Raw genomic sequence first — 23,608 nt, forward strand, 5'->3', positions numbered from 1 at the left:
TTCTTGTTCACTGATTTTTCTAGCTAGATCTGGCAACTCGAATGAGTCGAGGCTTGTGCTTTCCATGTGGATTTACAGGCGCATACAGAAGAAAGACATATCCAGTGTTGCCAAGTCTGCGGTTTTCCCGTGGAATTGGGCTACTTTTACACTGTTTCCGCGGGTTGTTTTTCATGTCCGCAGGTTGAATCGACCCCAAATAACATGATATTTACCCCTTGAATGTGAATTTTACTAGGGGAGCCCCGCCAAAAAAGTGGATTTTACTCCCCGGAACGCAATTTTTACAGTGGGACCCCCACTGAAATGCGATTGGGCTAGTTTTGAGCAATTAGGCGGGTTTTGTTGTGAAAACCTGGCAACCCTGGACACATCTCCGATGAACGTTAAAAAACGTCATTAACAACTAGTTGTTCAGTTCGGTCCGTACACACTGCATATAATTTCTGTAAATGCGGTCGTCACTACCTGTATTTTTCGGGAGTTAATTCGGTTGTAGAATGCGGTTGTCACTCCCATATTTTACTGAACTGTGTGTGTACAGAACACGATTAAGCACTAAAAGGTGAACTGACAATCGAATTTAGCTGCAGTGTGTACGTGGCCAAAATGAAGTCCCACTTTTTTATTGTTCGCGAAGCTGTTTCACTTGTATTGGAAAGAAGAGTCACAATTTCCATTTCATGATGACTTTAACTACATTGTGAGTTACAGCGATTGTTACCATACTAGCTAAACAATTGGCAGAGCATGTTGGGTTCAATTCCCAGGGAAAATAAGTGATAGAAATGTTTCCCTTAAACCAGGGTTTCTCAACTCTGTCCCTCGAGGTCCACTGTCCTGCAGAGTTTACCTCCAACCCTAAAAAACAGTGTTAAGAAACCTTGCCTTAAACCTTGCATGTTCTATAAGCTCCTTTTGAATTGAAGTGTCCACTCCATGACTGAAGGCAGTTTATGGACATAATCGTGAGACCCTTTTTCTCTGATTATCCATGCTCATTCTCTTTCAGATTGAAGCTTATGTCATAGTCAGTGAAAACCTGGAAATGTAGTTTAGGAGTGAAAAAACATCAGAGACATTCAAGTGTGGGGGTTTTACTTCATTGCATTCAGTCAAGTGTTAATTTCCAGCTCTTTGCATTAACACAACATGCACAAGGATGAAGAGGAGAAAGAGGGGGAGGACGGAAAGGGAGCGGTCCAACCATGACCGAGCCCTTCTCAATATCACGAGGGACTCAGTGCTACCCTCTCGCTCTGCAACACCTGGACCAATCACATGGCTGTAACCACAGGCAACGAACAGTCCAGAAGCTATTGGCTGGCTCCTAAAACTCTTTTGTCCAATCCCTGCTTTCATTCCAGCATCCTGATGTCTCCCCCACCCTCCCCTGATGCTCTAAGCAGACAGAGCGTGTGAGTCATAGGGAGAAAACCTGAATTGCACGGATTCACCCACGACAGTCAGCCACTGAGCCATTGGGTTTGACTTGAAGCAAAATTATATGTAATACACTCAGTAGATTTTTATCATTCCTGAAGAAAATGTGAATGTTGTTTGCCCGTGCAAAACTCTCTGCCATTATGCCAAGGCATTGTGAGTGGTTGCCAGGGTGTTGCTATCCAATTGCTAAGGGTTTTGTGCATTAGCTTGCTGTTTCTAGGGTGTCCTGAGTTGTTTCTAGGTGACAATTAAGATGGAAAATATCCCATTAAGGTTTGTTTTTCAAATCTGATCTTTTGGATTAAATAAATCAGATCAGTTTGTTCAAAAGTATGTCAATGTCTGGTGTATCTACATCAGTAGCAGTGTATTCCACTGGTTTGGAAAGAGAGGATGGACATTTTTAAGTTATCTAAATAATAAATGTCACATGGCATATGACAATAGATTAAATTATGAAAAATTATGAAAAACTACTGATCTTTTCAGTGTTTAGGCTACAAAAAAGTTAAAAATGCATATATATATATATATATATATATATATTGTGGCGACCAGGGCGGGCGAGAGCCGTGAGGGAACGGCGCGAGGCCGGTGACGCAAGTGATAACAAGCATCACCTGGGAGGCGCACCGGCCTTGAGTCTCACGGAGGAGCTCCGGGAGCATAAAAGGAGGAGCGACGACCGTGGAGGATGAGAGAGGACCAGGCCTGGACTTTATTTTATGTTTTATTATGTTTGTGTGGCCGGCAGACGTCCGCGAGGGTCTGCCGGCATTACTTTTGTTTTGTTGTTTGTTTATTTTTTAATTAAAGTTACGTTGAATGTTCGCCGGTTCCCGCCTCCTTCTTCCCATATCTACTAACCTCGTTACATATATATATATATATATATATATATATATATATATATATATATATGAGACATTCAGCAAAAAAAAATATTATATATATATATCTATATATATATATATATATATATATATTTATATATATACATATATATAATACTTTTTTTTGTTGTTGTTGCTGAATGTCTCTTATGTTCACCAAGGCTACATTTATTTGACCAAAACAAAGTAAAAACATTAATATTGTGAAATAATATAACAATTTATAATAACTGTTTTCTATTTTAATATATGTTAAAGTGTAATTTATTCCTGTGATGTTAAGGCTGAATTTTCAGCATCATCAAATCCAGTCTTCGGTGTCACATGATCCTTCAGAAATAATTCTGAGATGATGATTTGATGCTCAAGAAACACATTTTTTGATTCTTTGAAACTGCAAAAGAAATTCATTTTTTTAATATAGACTTCTTTTGTAGCATTATACATTTCTTTACTGTCACTTTTGAATACTGTAATGCCTCCTTGCTGAATAAAAGTATTAATTTCTTTGACAAAAATACTTTAACCCCAAATATGAGCTATTGTAATTGTAGTTTACCTTAGCAAGCACCACTAACAAATCAATTCATCTCATCTAAAGAGATGAAAGCCTACAGCCAAGTTGGGTTTAGGACACATATGTTTCATATCTGTTATCTGTTATATATTGTTGGTAAAAACAGCTTCATTTCCATCTGTACTCTCTAGTGCTCCATGCATTAATAACTTCCCTTCCCTTCTGCAGTCCAGTTCACATGCATCCATCATGCCAGGAGTCCTTTGGGCCGGTCTCATGGTGCATTATGCAACTGACAGATGTGTGTTCTGCTTCCAGAGACGATTCGCTCTCCACCCCTCTCTGTGCTGTGAGAACATAAACAAGGCCACTGCTCTTTTTCCGGAACCATCCGTTCACAATGGGCACAGAGAGATGTCCTGTTCTTTACTCTTCCTGTCACAAGGCCGTTAGGAATGTGAGGGACAAATATCAGAGTAGTGTGGCACTCCACTTCCAGTATTGTTTATTAATGAGAAACACAACCAGCGATCTGCCAGCAATGTTTGAATGCTCAGTGCTGACAATGAAGAGCTATAAACACCACTGTTAACACACAGTGTGTTCATTCAGGCCCTGGTGTACTTCAAAATCGAATAATGAACCAGTGTGACATCATTTTGAACTGTTTAAAACAGTTTTCGGGAGTTTACTCCGACTGGTAAAAACCTTCAAACTACCATTGGTCTGTGGTGATTACATAATAGGTGGGTGTGGCTGTGAGGCTCCGCCTTCTTTGATGTGAAACTCTTCTCCGGTTCATTTCTTCTGTTCAGTCCATCGAGGTCAGTCGCAAGTAAAGCATGAACACATTGGAGAGCCACTTTATAGTAGAAATTAAAGGTGAAATTCTAGTTGAAAGTAACACTGGCATTGTTGTTGTTTATTTTGTAATTAAGAGGAAAGCGCGCAGCACATATTTACATATTCAACTAACACTGTGCAAGCGACATTGGAATGTTTGCTATATCACTGCTTATGATTTCAAACTTCTTTTTACCCCTTGAGCAAATAATGAAAACGGACTTTGCCATGAGTATATCTGCGCCTTTAGGCAGTAAGTCTACTCTAAATCATGTTTTCCATTAAAAAAATGTCAAATGCCATTTTGAATCACATGACCAGCACTCATTCCATGGAAAACACATTCTTCAAAACATCTCCTTTTGTGTTGGGTGAGTAAATAATGAACAAAACAAGATTCTTACATGACTTGCTGGGCTGTTTTGACACAGGTAGTGAGACCTCCGTGAGAGGCAGGATATAAACCTCGGGGTCGTTTTGAGAGCTGGGGGAGGCTAAAGTGGAAAGGCCAGCTTGGGCCTCCTCCCCCTCCGTATTTTCAAACTCCTGCAGGGAACAAAAGCACAGAGAATCAATGACACAATTCCGAAACAGGCAGGAAATTTACAGTGACAATATTACTTCAGCACTATTACTTTACGCATACTGGGAAATTAATATGGAATTTTAATGGTCTTTTTGTCACAGTATGATGGCAGATGAAAGTCTCTCATGTGTTATTTCTTGTGTTATGAACGCTGAATGCCACATTTTGAAATCATTTGCTTGGACCCAATAACCTATGGGCATTCACCTCCCACAGCTCCACATATTGGCTTATTCTCACACAGTCTGACTATTGTTGAGCATATGTGTTGGGGAATTTGATTGTAGTATTGAATCTGTGTCATAACCAACGTGAATTCAGTTCTTGTATTTGATCTGATTTGGGAATTGGGTAGTAAACAGGATGCAGAATTTTATATATGAATACTTTTAAATTAAGTAATATTTCAGTATTCAAAATGAGAAATGTTTTTAATTTTAAATATTTCATTTATATGTAATACAGTAATGTTTGGAGCTGTTTGAGCACTAAATTAAAGCTTCTGGGAATGTCCTTTACAGTTTTTCATCATAAAATGTAATAGTATTTAGTAAAATTACATTACATATAATGCAATTTTATATAATTTTCAATTTTCACTTTATATAACATACTGTTAACCAATTAACATGTTTTACTGTAGCTTTTTTACAGTCTTTTTCTGCAAAAAATACAAAAATCTATTTTACAGTATGACGTGTATGATGAAATTTGTGGCAGTTCCTAAATTAAATTTACATTATGTATTATAATCAGTAAGATAAAGGCATTTACCTTCTTTCCATCAGTTTTGCTGTTGACAGAAATGAGTAGGAGCAGTTCTGGGAATCTGCTGTGTGACTGTAATGAATTTCTATGATTTGTAATTCATTAAATTCCTTTTATGTTAATCCAATTGAAATTCCTATTCAAATTGGCTGTGGCCAAATTCAATTTACATTCCTATACTCATGAACAGGAGGGGAGCCGATTCTTCAACTGTGACTTTTGTATTTCTCTTTTCTTGCATATCCTCATATTCATTGTATGTCTGATTATAACGGACAATATCTCATCTTCTGCTGTAGTACCTCACCTATTTTAAGAAGTACAATATTTATTTTTGTAATGTTACAATTGTTCTCTGACTGAAAAAGGATTTGCTGAGGAAGGAAGACAGCCATTTCTCTATTTTTCTTGCATCAGATGGGAAGATCACCCTTTTCCTACATTAAAAAAATATCTTTGATTGTGTGCATATTGTATGGAACCATAAAATGTAACCTTTTGCTGCTTTCAATGTAAAACAAGCTCTTAATAGCAAATCTATACTGAACTGCATTCTGCTAATAGGGTGTTTATCATTGGCAGTGGATGGCTGTGAGGCAAATTGATGCAATATCATTTAGAACCACTTGAGGGTGCAAAGTAATTTACTTAATTCACACAGTCCATATAAATATTTCATACTTCAATCTGTTATTCATGCATAATGTGTGCATTACTAAAGTACTAAAAGGACATATTTGAAGAGAAGGCAGCAGTTTATCTTTATTCACCAGCAGTCGATAAAAACTTTCATTTGAAGGTAGCTGCTGGTTCCAAGTGTTTTATGTGCATGATATGATGAAGAGAATAAGATGTTGGCCTGCTCATCATCCTTTTAAGATTTCAAGACATTTATAATGTTACAAAAGATTTCTATTTCAAATAAATGTTGTTCTTTTGAACTTGCTATTCATCAAAGAATCCTGATGAAAATGTATCATGGTTTCCACAAAAATATTAAGCAGCATAGATAGATAGATAGATAGATAGATAGATAGATAGATAGATAGATAGATAGATAGATAGATAGATAGATAGATAGATAGATAGATAGATAGATAGATAGATAGATAGATAGATAGATAGATAGATAGATAGATAGATAGATAGATAGATAGATAGATAGATAGATAGAGATGGTTAGATGCATGGATGGATGCATGGATGGTTGATGGATGGTTGTTTGATGGATGGATAGATGGATAGATAGATAGATAGATAGATAGATAGATAGATAGATAGATAGATAGATAGATAGATAGATAGATAGATAGATGGATAGATAGATAGATAGATAGATAGATAGATAGATAGATAGATAGATAGATAGATAGATAGATAGATAGATAGATAGATAGATAGATAGATAGATGGATGGATGGATGGATGGATGGATGGATGGATGGATGGATGGATGGATGGATGGATTGCATATTAAAATAAAACCTGTAGCTGTAGTTTGCTTTTTTTGCCAAATAGTTTTGTCAGATAAATACCTTAACCAAGTTTAGTGTTTTGTGCTTTCCTCATATTTAAAAATAAATAAATAAATTATATATATATATATATATATATATATATATATATATATATATATATATATATATATATATATATATATATATATATATATATATATATATATTTTTTTTTTTTTTTTTTTTTTTTCCTCCTCATATTTTGATGATTTAATCAAACTTGTTGGGTCATTAAAAACAAGTATCCCATCCGGATATCACTTTTGGCCACTACTATTGGTTCCCAGTCAATTTTACAGTGGACTAAAAAAATATTTTGATTGAACATATTATAAGCTATATTTCCATCATTATATCGGCATCAAAATAAATACGGCATCTACTATACATTCTAATAAGAAAAATCCTGTGTACCCACATACTGTAATATGCCATCTACCAGCAGGGATTAACTGTCAAAGCTAACCAGTCAAATGTACTATGACAAATGTCTATTGAGACATACAGTAGAACGTGTCCCTGAGAAAGCAGCATGTTTTCAGTGCCAGTTTGATATTGGCACATGATATCAGACCATAATGGACTGCAGCCATACAATCAGTTACTTCCCAACAGATGCACAATAAGAACCTCAAACATCTTGATGAAAAGTACGCCAGTGTGAAGCAGCCAACTCATTTCAATTAGACTCCAGCAATAGTTGTAGCTCCGGGGAGCAAAGGCTGCTTTCCATTCAGGAAGAGCAGCTGTCTCACTTCGTCGGCAGCGTTTGCTACTCGTTCACAATATACACAAATCCCTAAAGAGGCTTTAGTCACATTTAATACCAACATGACTGTCTGTTACAGAGACCCATGTGAAATCAGGATGAAAAGATGTGGTCTGGTCTCACATGATACTGCAAATGCCACCCACTCCTTGGCAATGTTACTGAGCATTATGTGAGCGATTTTAGTGTTTCCTTATAGAAACATATTATGTTTCCACCAGGGTACAGTGTAGGTTTGTGCACCATTCAGAATTAAGATGCCTTTTAAATGTCAATTCAGCTCCTGAATTTCAGTTAGGGTAAAGGACAGGATGCAGAATTGTAATTCAAGGAAGTAGAATGGACTAAAATTAAACCAAATTCATTCAACTGCTTAATCTTTAATCATTATGTTTTTGTTTTTTTCATGTGAGTGAACCATCCAATATATTCCCCATGGAAAAAAAATCAAGTCCTACATTTTTTTTCTTGTTCGAAAAGCCTAATATATGTCTAGTTGCAAGACAGGTTGCAAACGGATGTATGCGCTGCTGGTTTCGAAGTGAAGCTCTGCACTTTGCATGCGACAATTTGTGGTCTGGTGAAGTATTGTATCATGGGCTGCACACATCTAGATGAGCAGCGCCACTCTGGAGCGCACATACTTATTTAATTAAATCACAGTGTGTGTGATATTACAATTGCACTAAGCCATATCACGATAACAGTTTTATTTTGAAATTTACAATGTACTAATATAGGTAATTAGGCTTAATTGCTAATTTAATGAGCTAGAAAGAGCACGTAAAGCTAGAAATTCACACACAAGGAAGGTCAGCTTGTTTTCTGTCTGAACGCCCATACGAACATGGACAGACTCTCCACAGGGTGGCATCCCTGTGATTTCCACAGAACACCAAATGCCATGGTAATTATACATGATCCCTGGACTTGAACCATGTTCGCAGTCTGCCACAGACAGCCCAGTGTGGGACAGACACGGACAAACCGTCCACCCACTCACACAGTCCCTTAGAGACGATCCTATTAAAAACAGACAGTACAGAAGCAGGGCTTTATGGGCAGCATATTAACGGACTGTAGCTGTGTGCTGCGACGGGTCTTATGATGTGCCATTCGCCCACTACTGCTGTGCATGAGGACATAAACAGCCTGCTTACATTAATCCTCAACTGTGTGTTACCAAAACCAATTCTGATAACAACTTATCCTTCTGTCCCCGTCTGTTTATATTCTCTGTCAAACATTCATGGTCCCTCTCATTTTTGTTCTTGCTGAGCAAAATCTAATTCTATCAGGCACCTGAGCAAAATCACCCCATGTATCAGAGCCATGCTGGGTTCGATGTGCCATTCTTCATAAAGAAATGCTATGACTCTGTTCCTAAACCTGGTGATCTGCCCTGCTGCCTACATGAGAATATGCCTTATAATGCAGCATCCTGACTGAAATGAATGCGATGCATATGGTTGACTCCACTTGCAATAGATTCAGATGTTGAAGCCTGTTCCCACCAAGAACAATAATTTTAAATATAACGATAAAGATATATTTCTAAAAATTGTTCTGAATATAAAAGAATAGCAGTATCTACACCACAGCTATAATGATATAGAGAAACAATATCGTTGGGATCACTTTCAAAATGATTTTTTTCCAGCTGTTGAATGATAAAACACTGACAGCCAATCAGAATCCGTTCTAATTTAAGTGCTCGCGCATTTAAAATGGCGGACGGTATAACGGAGAAGTTAATTGCCGAGGTCCAGAAAAAGCCACAACCGTGGCTTTGAAAATGGATATATGGAAAACAATCGGTCATACCCTCGGAATAAATGGTGAAAAGTAATGAGATCATTATGCCAGGCTAGCAAAAATGCAACGTAAAATAGCACTAGTTTCGACAACATTGTCTTGCTTCCTTTGAAGCTGCAGTGAAAAAGACTAGCCGTTTATTCCACTATATTGACTTCGTCAGCTAAATTCACTGTTAGATCGGATCGATTACACTAGCTATTCACTCGAAACATAGCATGCTGAGGACATCTGCTGGTTAAAGCTGTGTAAGTGCAACAAGAACAGCAAAAACATGTACTACACACTTTCAAACTACTGAGCTTAGAATAAACAGACCATTATCGTTCGTTAGTGTAGATGCAAATATAGTTATCATTATAGTTAACTTTATAGTTATCGTTCTTGGTGTGAATGGGCCTTTAGTTTCAGCATCAGACATCACGTCCACAGACTGTAAGCTGAACGTCTGATGCATAAGGCACACAAAGTGGGAAACACAACCAATGTGATTGGTTGAATTCTGCAGGATTTCCGAGATATGTGTGTCTCATTCTTTAACAATCCACCTGGAAACAAAGCCGTCGTAATGCCAAACCCCCTCATGGAAGAAGAAAGCCTTTGTGTTTACAACTGTGACAATGAGTGCTTATTAGTATCAAATAAATGCTGGATTTTCAAAAATATGTGAAGTTTGCGGCACCATTGTTGCAGTAAACTTGCACAACTTTCTTGAATGAATCATTTATTAGATGCACACCAGTCTTATTGTAGGAACATCAACTTCACATTTTCACAACCCTAAACATGACAAGGAAAAAAATAAACTCTGACTGGTTGCGTTACATGTCAGTCAGGCATCCCCTTAGGCAGTCCTTTGACAATGAAAGCTGCGAGGAGTTCAGACCTTTTGTCATCAGTCTGAAGGTCTGGCTATGCAGCAGCATGGTGCATTATCAGTATGAATAATTCAGTTCTTCAAACCCTAATTGAAGGATTGTGTAGCTTTTCATTTCTTAAACAACCATGTAGGAAGACGCATCATGTTGTGAAGACACTACATAAATGTTGTGATGCTATTTCCATCAAGAGGTGCATCAATTTTTGGACAAGGCAAGAGGTGAGCACTCTGTAAAGTCTCTTCCAGCACATCCCAAAGACTTTCAATGAATTTAAGGTCTGGACTCAGAGGTGTCAATTCATGTGTGAAAATGATCCTTCAAGCTCCATCCCAACCATTCTTTCACAATTTGAGCCTGATGAATCTTGACATTGTCATCCTGGAATATGACCATGATGTGTCTTCCTACATGGTTGTTTAAGAAATGAAAAGCTACACACTCCATCTTTTAGGGTTAAAAGAACTGCTGACAAACATAAAACATGCTAGAAACATAATAATCAATTCAATCATTTACTCTTAAGCATTTGCCTATTTGACTGACTTTTTTTGGCCGGATAGTGTATTAGTTTCATGTCAGTTTATTATTATTATTATTATTATTATTGGTATCCATATATTAGATACACTACAGATCAATATTTTAATGTAATGAAACATCCTTGCTCAATAAATATATTAATTTCTTCTTCTTCAAAAAAAAAAAATGACTCCAACCGTTTGAATGGCAAAGTACATTGGTCGATAAGGGATTTGAACATTTTCATTTTTACATTTATAATATTTTTGCATCATCTAATGCTTAGTCTTTGAAAACACTAAAATTAATAATGGTGTTAAATGTAATCTTTAGCAAAGCCCCAAATGAATATCCATTGTCATGCTGTAGATTATAATTAGGGTGACCAGACGTCCCGTTTTTCCCGGGACAGTCCCGTATTTCAGCTCTATTTTTAGTGTCCCGACTTATTAAGAAAAAAATAATGTTTTGTCCCGTATTTCATCTTTCAACTGGGTGATGGAGTTCTGTCACACAAGAACAGCCTAATCAATTCGTCATAGAACAAAGTTACCATTCAATCACAATTCGTTATCGATTAGTGAAGGCGGGATAGGCGGAATCACGCTGAATAACACAGACCAGAAGCCTCTCTCTCACGCACTCTCTCTCTCTTTCGCGCGATCAGTTCTCCTCGCGCCTGAATGGTCAAATGCACACATAGTTTTTCAAAATGTCCATCGTGTGGAGTATCTCACGTAAATACAGTCGGTTAAGTGGACGTAAACAGGTGGGTAAAAACAGGAAATGTGTCAGTAGCCTATATTACATCCATGGATTCGGTCTTAAAGGGACAGTAGCCTAATTAAATATTTGTCAGTATATTCAAATGTGAAAAAACAAGTTTAATCTCTGTCGTATTTGTTGTATTGTTTGTAACTTGTTTTTAAATTTCTTTTTATATAACAATATATAACAAATATTTACATCTACACTGCCCTCCAAAAGTTTGGAAACGCCCTAGAAAAGTGGGGTTTTGGACAATATTGGCATGAATCCTTTTTAATTTGTGATAATTTTGCACTGGTAAGGGACAACACAAATTATAAAAACACATTTTATTACATAAACAGTTTATACATAGAAAAAAACTTAAATTTTTGAGTCATCAAAATATCCAGCATTAGCAGCTATCTGACCTAAACTGGGTTCTAATTATTTAATTGTATTCTAAACTTAATTGGCAATCAATTGTTGAAGCTATTAAGGTGTGCTGACCCAAAAATCTTTTACAAACCTGGGCCAAGTTTAAACCAGTAACCAGCATCACAGCTGGCAAAGGGGCATGTCTGACTTTGACATGTATATACTGCCATTATTATGTAATGAAATGAAATGAACACATGAAAATTATTATTGCTGGATAATGTCAAGTTACTGTAATGTATTTGCACCAAAAAATTATAAGGATTTATGCTGATATCGTCCAAAACCAGACCTTTCCAGGGGTGTTTTCAAACTCTTGGAGGGCAGTGTATATATATATATATATATAATGAAATAAAATTTCTTATATCATGGTCATATTGCACACTCGTCCCGTATTCCACCATGAGAAATCTGGTCACCCTAATTATAATGTTGTGATGCCTAAATTCACTTGTAGCATTTAAAAGTGTAAATAAACTCCAAGCAGATGAATGGACTTCACCAACTTATGAGATTTCACCTTAATTGAGTAAATTCTTGCTTTTATCCTATAGAATCAGAAGGTAAAAGCTAACTTTTTTTGTTATTTTATTTCCATAGCTATGTGATTATTTTTTTTTTTTTTTAATTGGCTGATGCTGTTGGTTAATATTTAACTGCAGTTTTGTCTTTCTCTCGTCTGTCGTTCTACACTTAATTAAATTGATACTGTCATGAAATATTGTAAAATTGAATGGCGCCTTTGAATGAACTTGCTATACCTTGATTGTAGTTAACTGACATCACTGATATACAGTATCAATCTATGTTAATTAGAATTAAGTAGTTTTAATCAGCACTTCTGAGTACTGCATGAATTATTTATAACTTTATTTATAATTAATTCTTTTGTTTTGTCTGCCATCTTATATTTATCTTCACTCAGATTGCCACCTCCACAAAGGATGCATGCAATACTTCTTGATATTTTGACTAGGAAACGTAGAAGACAGGATCATCATGCTGCCAAACTTTTTAAACAGCCTTTAAGAAATGCTGCCTAAGGAAGTAGCTCACAAAGTTTTGGACAGAGTCTATTAAAACAGCAAACATTAAGACTAATTGTGCGATGCTTCTGTTTTATAGTTTATTTCAGAAATCTAAGTTATCTTCAGGTTTTTTCGTGTTTAAAGGATGCACAATACAGAAGTAGCAAGAACAAAGATGGTCAGAATTAAATGGAGGCTTTAATCCTCAAAATAAAAAGAAAACAGAGTCATTTTTTGTTTTTCACTGAAAAGCGCCGCAAGATTGACGTTTTCTTTGTGAGGCTTTGTAAGTACATGTGTACATGACTAGAAGGACAAATCAAACCAATCAGGCTGAATGACATGATGTACTTCTAGGAAGAAACAAGGTGACATTAAACAAAAATGATAATAGGTAGCTGAAAAGACTTGAGTGAACTGATTGACGTGCCTACAAAAAATGAGGATGAGGTGCCGCAGAAGACATTAATTTCTCATCTTCCTTTAATTTGGGGGGCCCTTGTGATGGATGAAATGACTAATGAGGACTGAGATCTCACCTTGAAGCTGATGTCCCCTTTCTTGCAGCACAGGCAGGCGAGCATGAGGAAGACAAACGTGAAGAGGCCAGAGAAGGAGACAGCCACCACTGCCAGAGAGGACGGCCATGACAGCTCACTCAGCGGGGAGCCACCTGGGGTACACAAAAACACATTCGGTGTCAAACTCTGCTACTGGACTCCAAACCACAGACGTCAGTGCATAAAGGCTCATTGACAATGTTAAAAGGTAAAATGTGTCATTTATGTGCCTCTAGTGCATAAACAGATCCAAACCAAAAATGTTTTCGAAATACAGTCCTGATTGTTCTGATCTAGAACAGAAATCTGTGAGAAATATAACTAGCCATAAACAAAAGTACTGATAAAAATCAGCTGTTATGTAGGAGCAATATTTATCATATCTTTCCATAGCTGTGCACAAGGCAACCCGTATTTGAGTCTCAGCTCGAGGTTCAGTCTTCACACAGAACGCATTTTTGCTTTCAAAAACGCAGGACGTCGGCAGTGGAATGGGGGAAAAACACATGGTCTCGAGACACTTTTTTTTTTTTTTTAGTTGAACTGATTTGAACTTGAGCGGTGCATTTTTAGAATACCGTGTCATGTGCAAGATGCTACAAAAGACGAAAGACACGAGCGCACCAGTCATACATGTCTGTCTAGTGCGAGTTTACATAGAAAACAATGGAAAAGTAGCGCATTGGAATAGAAAAGCGTGTTCTGTGTGAACAGACCCTTATTTGTTCATTAATGACGTCATCATTGACTAGTCGTCGTCGACTCGACTTTAATCACATAAATGTCAACTTTAAAAATCTGAAGTCGTTCAACCCCCCAGTATGGAAACTTTCTGTAAACCAATTAACTGTTTTTCACTGTTAAATCCACGATCATTTTTTACAGCTGGTTTTTACCGTAAGTTTAACAGAATTTTTTTACAGTGTGTAAAATAAACAGTTATGAACCATAATTATTACAATATAAACCTTTAAATCATATGGCTTTGAACTGTAAAATAGACAGTAAACTAAATGCTGTCTCATAAAACCTAAAATGTTGCTACCGCATTTTTACAGTAAAGTTCTGGCAACCACAGCTGCCTTTTTTTCCCGTAAATTTTACAGGGATTTTTTTTTTTTTTACAGTGCAATATGTTTTCATTGCATTTATTAACCTTTCTTAATGTCAGTTAATACAAATGTTTATGTTCATGAAGTGCATTAATGTTATCGGATACAACATTTGTTCTTAAAAATGTATTAGTAAATGATGAGATTAACATTAGCTAAGATTAATAAATGCTGTAGAAATAGTGTTCACGTTAACTAATGTTAATGAAAGAATTATTATAAAGTGTTAGCAAATTGTTTGTCTTCATAACCTTCAGTCAAAATCGGAAAATTTGCTAAATAAATAAATAAAAACAATAAAACACCTGAAAAAATAGAACAGCGATTACAGAGAAAATTAAATTGCATTTTCACTTAGCCTTTACGAAGGGAGAGACTATTAACAGCTGATAAGACAATAACACAGGTTATCTAAATGTTTCATAACAGCAGTATGCGGCTGCTGTCAGTAATTTGATTTGGTGGGCATCACATTTGAATGGATCACTTGTCCATGAAGAAACCAGAGCTAATAGAAGCTAAATCTGCTTTTCTTGTTGAGGTGAATCACTGATGCAGACAGTTGGCATGATGATGCAGTATAGGTTTCAAAAGCATAGATACAAGATGACTCACTTGTTATTTATAATGAATCGCAAATTGCTTGTTATCAGTTAATGAAGTGAGAGACAGCGATATGGCTGTTAAAGGAAAGGTGAGGCTATGCTCTGCCGTTTGATTGGCTGTATACTAATAAAATCTAAATTGAGAATGCAATCTTTAAAGGACATCCATCCAAAAACAAAAATTCTGCCATATTATATTTTTTTTACCCTATTGACACTGAAAACCTGTATGGCAAAAAAAATAAATAATTATTTTGCAGAATGCCTATGCTGTTCATTTTCATACACCAAAATGGATGGCATTCACACTGCCAGGCTCCAAAATGGACAAAACGCACCATAAAAGTACCATAAAAGTAAATCAATGCAACTTGTGCTCTATATTTCAAGTCTTCTGAGTGCAGGGATGTTATTTTGTAGGCCAACCCAAAAGTTAGCTTTATCCAGGTTCCTTTAACATTTCCATTGGCTTTTGAATTATTGCAGAAAATAAGCTCTTTACTAACTCTTTCTTATGTTTTGTTCAGTAAGTTAATTTTCACAAATGAACACAACTTTTATGAATTTTGAAGCCGAAATACAATTTCCAAACGTAAAACACTACACGTAGACTATAAACGAACTACAGTGCACTCACGCGACTTCAGTGTCACCACCATTAAGCTTCAAACAAATTGATCAATCTTTATAGTATAAACACAACAAGGCTGTGAAGGCAGACTCGTGAGCAGATGAATTTACCTTTTCGTCGAGATGACATTTAATGTCCCCCATAGTTCCATTTAGGGACTATTTAGGGAGCCTTTTTTAAGACACATCACAACTATCACAAAAATCATGTGTGGTATTACTGATGTATTTTACTAAAAGATGAAAAAAACCTTGTGTTACCCGCTGACCTTATTTCAGGCATTTAACCAAAAAACTACTGACTTCTGGACAATGGAACCGGAAGTGCAAAAGGCTAACTCGTTTCTGGATTTTAGCACTCACTTCCGTATCACTCTATAGCTTTATGTGAGAAAAAGGCCTAAATTATAAAGAAAAAGCATTACTCCTTAATTGTAAAGATACACATCAATTGATGCATATAAAATCCAGAGACGTACAGTGGGAACGAATCAGCTTGGCTCATGAATAAAAATTACACTGACATGTACCCACTAGTCCTACCTGATTTTCTGAAAAGAAGAGATTGGTAAAATGCTGCCAGATAATGATTATCTCCCCAAAGAAGGACAAAATTCGAGGTAAAATTGTTGCCGTTTAAACCTGCCTCCCAGCTGTCCAGTTTGATTGGTTGTATGCTAATGAAGCAGAAGCGATGGGACTCAGGCCAACAGCATTTAGGCCTTTTCACACTCTGTCATTACAAGGACACCGCAGGGGCAGGTGTCACATTTTGGACCACTGAGATTTAATCTGACTTTCACCATAATCCTGCTGTCAGTAGGGGACAAAGACACACACACAAAAGATAAACATGTCTTCTCTCTCTCTCAGTTGAAAAGTGCATGAACATCCAGATCTGCAAAACTCTTCACCACAAAGGCCACGTGTCCTGAAATGGAGGAGGAAGTGGCTTGTTTTGCTGATATGCTGACACATGTCACTGTGGACACCATGTTCCACATATGACATCTGTCATGGCTCATGTGGGTTGAAAGGTCAGTGCCTTGAAACAGAAATAGGCATGGGATGGTATAAACACACACAAATATAACAAAACAAAACTCTGACGGGCTCTGTACCAAAACCTATTGAGCTGCCCTGCTGTATACTACCAATGTAGGCAGCTGTCTTCTTAGGGAGAATTCTTACTTAATAATATATTTACCTGTCAAAATGTTTTTGAAAAAAGTCTGTTATTCTTGATCCAAAAATGCCGTAAAAACAGTAATATTTTGAAATATTATTACTATTTAACATAAATGTTTTCTATTTGAATATATTTTAAAATGTAATTTATTCCTGTGATGACAAAGCTGAATTTTCAGCATCATTACTCCAGTCTTCAGTGTCACATGACCTTTCATTCTAATATAATGATTTGATTTCATTCTAATATAATGATTTCTTGTTATCATCAATGTAAACAGTTATGCTTAATATATTTGTGAAAACTGAATCTTTTTTTATGATTATTTGATGAATAGAAATTTTTAAAAGAACATTTATTTGTATCTTCCTTAGTAAAAAAAAATAAATAAAATGTTAAATACATGATTTTATTTCATACCAAGTCATACTAAGTGTACTTCAAAACCATTAACATATTTATTGACATATCACTTAAGACTTACTGATGTAAAATTATAATTAAACTTTATTGCACAATACACATTTCTTAATATTATGTCTAATATGTTTTTTCAGTATCGCTAATAATAAGGATTTTATGCTCTCTGTATAATGTCAGTCTTTGAAGGGGTCATATAATGCCACTTTTACAAGATGTAAAATAAGTCTCTGATGTCCCCAGAGTGTGTATGTGAAGTTTTAGCTCAAAATACCCCACAGATCATTTTTATAGCATGTTAAATTTGCCACTTGTTGAGGGTGAACAAAAACGCTCAGTTTTTGTGTTTGTCCCTTTAAATGCAAATGAGCTGCTGCCCCTAAGAAGAGGGCGGGGTTTCAGGAGCTGTGTTAGCAGCTCAGATTACCTCACGCAGACTCACTGAGAATGTGAGAAACTGTTCTGACTTTTATATTCAAAATGGAGTTGCACAATGATGGAGAGACTCAAGAAGAAGTGACAACATGTAGAATGCAACAGGACGTTTCTGAATGGTTAGCTGATGAATTTATGCATCTGATGTGGAGTTAACTATCTTAATTAGCATATTCTTTCATGATAATCTATAAATTGCTCATGTGGGAACTGTTGTAAGATGCTTACAGAGCCCAGAGAATATATGATGCATAAAGATAGAACAGGTATAGTTTAGTTTAATTATGGCTATAACTTATGTTGTCATCTTGCTTTTATGAAATGCTATTGCATTTGTGATACATACTGTATTGCAATAACATGGCCTCACCCCCCTTTGTTGCATATTTCAGAGGACAGGTTTAAATTTTAGGGTTTGTGATGTCACCAACCCAGGAAGAAGCTTGTTGTAGTCCCTACCAGCCGTTTGTTGTAGTATTTCTTTACATTTCTAGCTTTGCTTTGAACTTTGAGCATCGTAACTTTGCAGATGTTGTTTATGTTCAAACGCACACTAACTAAAGTTAAAAAATTGAAATCATAATCAACCGCCACTTTAAATGCAAGATATTCAAAGTGTATCTAAAGTATATTTGCAATAGTTCCACTTTAGCACAATCAATTATACTTAAAAGTATATCTTCAGTTGGACCTCAGCACTACTTCATCACAATTAAAGTACAAAATTAGTTGTTCCAATTTAGCAGACTTTAAGTATACCAGTTTAGTATACTAAAAGTTCAATTGCAGGGTATTTTTATTTGGCACATAAATATGTAAATGCATTTGTATACTTAGTACAAAATACATGTAAGGTTTTAACATTATAAATGTGTCCTTGCTGATTAAATGTGTTAAAAATCTCACTGATCCCAAAACGATTAAGTGGAGTGCATTATGGCATTGACTTCAGGATACACATAATGCTGTTTTAGAATTTGCCAAAATTAGTCATCTAAGATGGTATAATAATGCTGCTGCATACTAAAACAGTCTTAGTTAGCATCAGGAGAACAACTATTGCACCCTAATAAAGCCGTCTATGTAGGCATCTCAGTGGGTTTTGGAACAGGAGGCAATGTCAGTGACCGGAGCATGTGTGTGTACACAACACCACATGCAGAGACACGGTCAGCAACGTGTTGGGTTGGGTGCACCAAAGCATTTCTCCCACCCACTCCCGCGTCTCCATGGTAACAGGCTGGTTACCTGACCCGTCATGTATTACACTTCGCTTTTTGTCAAATCTCTCCTCAGCCCCCACCTTTCATAATGATGACACATTTCTGCTGATGCATTATCAGCTGCTCTTTCTATTTTCCTCTCCCTCTTTCATCAGGTTTCCCCCTCACACCCAAGCATTCTCACACAGCCTCCTAAACACATAGCTTTGCTTCCCTGGGGTGTGAGTGTACACAGGAGATCAGAGCCGAGATGATGAAGAGAAAAAGAGAAGGATGTAGCACAGGTGTTCGGAATCGCATACTATCATGCTTCTTCCGCAGTATGCAAAGTTTCTGTATGCATAGAAGCAGTTGTCACCAAAACAAGCTGTCTTAATGAATGTTAATTAGGTGCTGACATTTAAAGAGGACAAGTCTTGAATTTATTTTAGGGGTCTGCTAGAATAGGATTTCATGCTTGAATGTTCAAAAAAACACATTATTTTTCCAATATTTTTCTTCCCAGTCTGTCAGAAATGCTCCCAAAAGCATATTAGCCAACTATGGTCGCAAGTTCCGTTGTTATCAGCATAGTTCAAGAAGTCAGTGTTTTCAGCTCTTGATCTGTGGTTCACAAGTTCACACTTACAAATAAGTCAGATAAGTAAAAGGTATGCGTATTTGGCGAGCTGTCTGAGGAGAGGGCTCCGAGGTCGGTATTTGGCCCGAACCCAGAGTACTTTCCCCGTATTCTGGTTAGAAAGATAACCAGGCAAGTGTGAGGAAACAGTGTGGTGGAGGGATGCTGAGAAACTGTTGAGGAACAAATGCTATCTACAGTCCTGCACTCATGCTGATTGGGTAGATATGTTGATTACTGATTGCTGTCTGCTGGGTGGAATGACGTGATGATTGGATAGATCATTTTAAAAAGTGCTCCTCCAGAAATTTGTTAATAAAATGTAGAAGAAATGTTGTCATTTTGGACTTAATAAATCCTTATCTTGACCAAAAATAAGCAAGCTCACATTCATAACAATCTATATGTTTTAATTTGAATATATACAAATTTGTTTGTTAAGAGATTTAAAGCTGTGTTTTTGAAGTGTGCGCATGTGCATATGTGCTCTAGTACGCAAGAACGTGCCTATATTTGAAACTGGAAATAAAGCAAAATAACTGAGAAAAAAGAGAATTAGTCCTCAGAAGCCATGGCCATAATTTATAGCAAAAAATAGCATTAATTCAATCTTAAACGGATTCATTAAAAGAAGTTATTACTCCACCATCTGCGTAACACTAACCAATGTGTTTGAACGACAAATTTGTGACGGTTTTGGGAAATTTCTAACTATGGTAGTTAAGCAGCGAGTTGGTTTTGTACAGGAAACGCACCCTTGTTTAGTTCCTGTCTCTATGAAGTCCCTCATTCTGTAAAGCACAATGTGCTCTGATTGGTTGGTTGGATCAGTGTGTTTTGATTGGTCAACCGCTTTGAGTGTGTTTCAGAAATGTCACGCCCCTTACTATAACCACGAGTTTCAACACACTAACGCAACTAACCAGGCCTCGCAGGAAATTATTTAAATGAGGAATATTGTGACATTTCTGTTCCCAGAAGTAAACTCAAGACTACAATCAAGGCATTTCGGGGAGTTAAGAAACACTGATATAGAGAATAACTCTCTTTGGAGTGACTTTGTGCTTTGTAACTTTGCAGACCTTTGTCATGCTCAAACATTACACACTAAAGAAATTTTCAAAATGTAAAAAAGCACAATAGGTTCTCTTTAAACAATAAACATTAAAAGGGACCTATATTGCCCCTTTTGCAAGATGTAATGTCTCTGGTGTCCCCAGAATGTATCTGTAAAGTTTCAGCTCAAAATACCCCACAGATCATTTATTATAGCTTGTGAAATTTGCCCCTGTTTAGGTGTGAGCAAAAACACGCCATTTTATTGTGTGTCCCTTTAAATGCAAATGAGCTGCTGCTCCCAGCAACTTTCCAAAAGAGGGCGGAGCTATAACATCTCACGCTTCGGTTGCTCAACAACAACAAAGCTGGAGAATCTCACGCAGCCAATTTGATGATTGTCAGTAACGGTGTTCAGCCGTACATTGTTCAAACCAGAGTCGGACACTGATGGAGAGATTCAGGAAGAAGTTACAACTTTTAGAATGAAACTGGATGTTTCTGAATGGTTAGTGGATAAATTTATGTAGTTGCTGTGGAGTTGATTCAACTCATCAACTAGCATGTGCCGTCATGTTAATCTTTTGTGCAAATCCAGCATTGAACTGACCCTCGTTTGTGAAGCAGTCCGGTGTGACTAACTAAAGTTAAAAAAGTGAGATCATAATCAACCACCCCTTTAATCGGCATAAATATTAGGGCTGTCAATATTTAATTGTGATTAATCTTAATGTTTTTTTGTCTGTTTGTTTGTTTTAGTTTTTGCATTCACTTCCTTGAGGTTTGAATGTTAAAAGGGGCGTTTGAGAATCCTGTCTGAATATACCTATACCTCCCTACATTGTGAAAAGTGGTAACCTACCATTGTTATCTAAATGAGCTATTTCCACCTGATTTAACTCATAAAAACTCACAAAAACGTTTTGCTGGTATAAATTAATATATTTAGGTTTATTTGAAGATTTTTTTTATGTGAATAAAACCAGTTAATGTTGGTGTTACCAGTTTGAGGCAACCATTTTAGTATGTTAAAGAGTTACTTCAAAACACAAGTGACGATATTTTTTAATGAAACCTAATTGTCCTTCTACTGGAAGTGCATTAAAAGTTTAAGTTTAGGCTTTTATTCACATAAACACTGATCAACACTCATTAATTATGCTAAAAGGAAGCTCAGCCATGCTTGGATGACATGTGAGAACAAGCCACATTGGCTTTTGCACATCAAGCGAGTGCAATTGAGCTTCCATTTAAAATATTTGATGTGCTCCATTAATGTGCATTGATCAATGTTTATATGTGAATAAAAGCTTAAATGAAATCTGTTTATCATGTAAAGCAATGTGGAGTTGTGTGTTGTGGAGTGTATGAATAAAAATAATGGCTGGCTAGTTTAGGGTGAGTGAGTAGATGGAAGGAAGGAGGGGGCAGCAGTCACTGGGGAGATGAGACATCCTGTTCACTGCATCATGAAGCAGAGTGACTCACACTATGTAGGATTTCATTCGACAGGGTTCCCTCCGAACTCTATTTTCGTACTAATTTATCCTCTTTTGAGGGTCTTGCCACTGAACATAAAAAAACTAATTTGGTTACACTTTATTCCGATGGTCCAATTTAGACATTCTACTAACTATAAGTAAATGAATTAATCAATTAGTAGACTGTTAGGTTAGGGTTAGGTGTTAGGGTTAGTAGAATAAGTTGACATGTAGTTGCAAAGTTACTTAGTAGAAAGTCTAAATTGAACCATCAAAATAAAGTGTTACCGTACATTTTTTAACTCTGCTCTTTTCATCCAGGTTACCCAAAAAATTAGACTTCACAAAAAGTAAATGGGAAATGAACTGGAAATAGTATCTATTTAACCAGCATTATTACATTTAATTGTACAGTAACTGTGATGGACAATCCCATTTTAAATGAGATTCGCCTCGCTCCCACTGTATAAAACAAATGATCTATTTGTACCCAAAATAGTGATGACTGACACTAGCTATGTTTCCATCCACCTATTGTTATGTGCATTTTGGGATATCACATTAAAAAAAAAACTGGATGGAAATGCCAAGATGCGCAAAAATTAAAAAAAAGTGCGCATAAAAAACGTATGCACTCAATTGAGGAAGATTTTTTTTTTACCCGATAACACATAAACTAAGTTGGAAACACATTTGCCAAATAAATCCCTCAATGAGCCAAAAAACTTTTTGTTACTTTGCCTCAACAGTGGATGTGATTGGATAACTGGAATAACCAGTGGGCCAATTTTTATTGCATAGCCTCTCAAATGTTGTTTTGATCATTCTGAAACTCAAGACTGTCATCAGAATGATTTGCTTTAATTCCCTCCCAGAAGCGTCTCACAGGATAACATGACAGCGTTTATCGTTTGCACGCTCTGAGACACAAGTCATTTATGATGTACTAAAGGGGAACAGGGAATCACATGACATGACCAGCATCTAAGAATGTAAGCATGAAATACAAAATAAAAATGAACACATGGACAAAACCTAAAACCAACCTTTCACTGCCACTAGTGGACGAAATGCGACAATGATACAAGAATGTTGGAAAAATCCAGCGTTAGCATTAGTTCTGGCAGTCAAGCGCGATCACATCAGCTGACTCCCAGGTGACTCGCGTCAACCTATAGGAATACGACGCCTATCGCAGCATCTATATAAGCTCCTCAGTATTATCAGTAGCTATCGCATCTCAGGACCTTCTCCATCCCCAGCTCCTCCTCATCAGTCAGGATTTGGCCTTGTGATTCCCCTGAATCAGACTAATTCTTGAAATATGTGTACACGTTAAATTATTGACATTAATGATATCTGCATATGTTGGTTCTGTTCTGTTCTGTTTATCCTAAGGAGGTTTCTTGTTGCTCTCCCTGCTCTTATTCATGCTAGGCTGCATGGATGCACAGGAACTTCTTGCCCAGAACAGAACCATACCGCCAAAACAAACTCCATGCATTATC

General features: G+C 36.6%; 1 protein-coding gene across 4 annotated transcripts in view; it reads right to left on the reverse strand.

Moving 5' to 3' along the window:
- The window catches only part of aatka (apoptosis-associated tyrosine kinase a), a 58,318-nt gene that overhangs the window by 13,512 nt on the left and 21,198 nt on the right, over positions 1-23,608 (reverse strand). For 3 of the 4 annotated variants that reach the window (XM_067381446.1, XM_067381449.1, XM_067381447.1), the window contains exons 2-3: positions 13,310-13,443; positions 4,104-4,245 (exon numbers count right to left, since the gene is read on the reverse strand). In XM_067381446.1, coding sequence (XP_067237547.1) covers positions 4,104-4,245; positions 13,310-13,443 — 276 coding nt within the window. Of the gene's footprint in view, positions 1-4,103; positions 4,246-13,309; positions 13,444-16,220; positions 16,342-23,608 lie in introns of those variants that run through there. The other variant, XM_067381451.1, reaches the window with a different exon arrangement.

Source organism: Chanodichthys erythropterus, chromosome 3 (assembly GCF_024489055.1).
Source record: "Chanodichthys erythropterus isolate Z2021 chromosome 3, ASM2448905v1, whole genome shotgun sequence".
Taxonomy (NCBI): Eukaryota; Metazoa; Chordata; class Actinopteri; order Cypriniformes; family Xenocyprididae; genus Chanodichthys; species Chanodichthys erythropterus.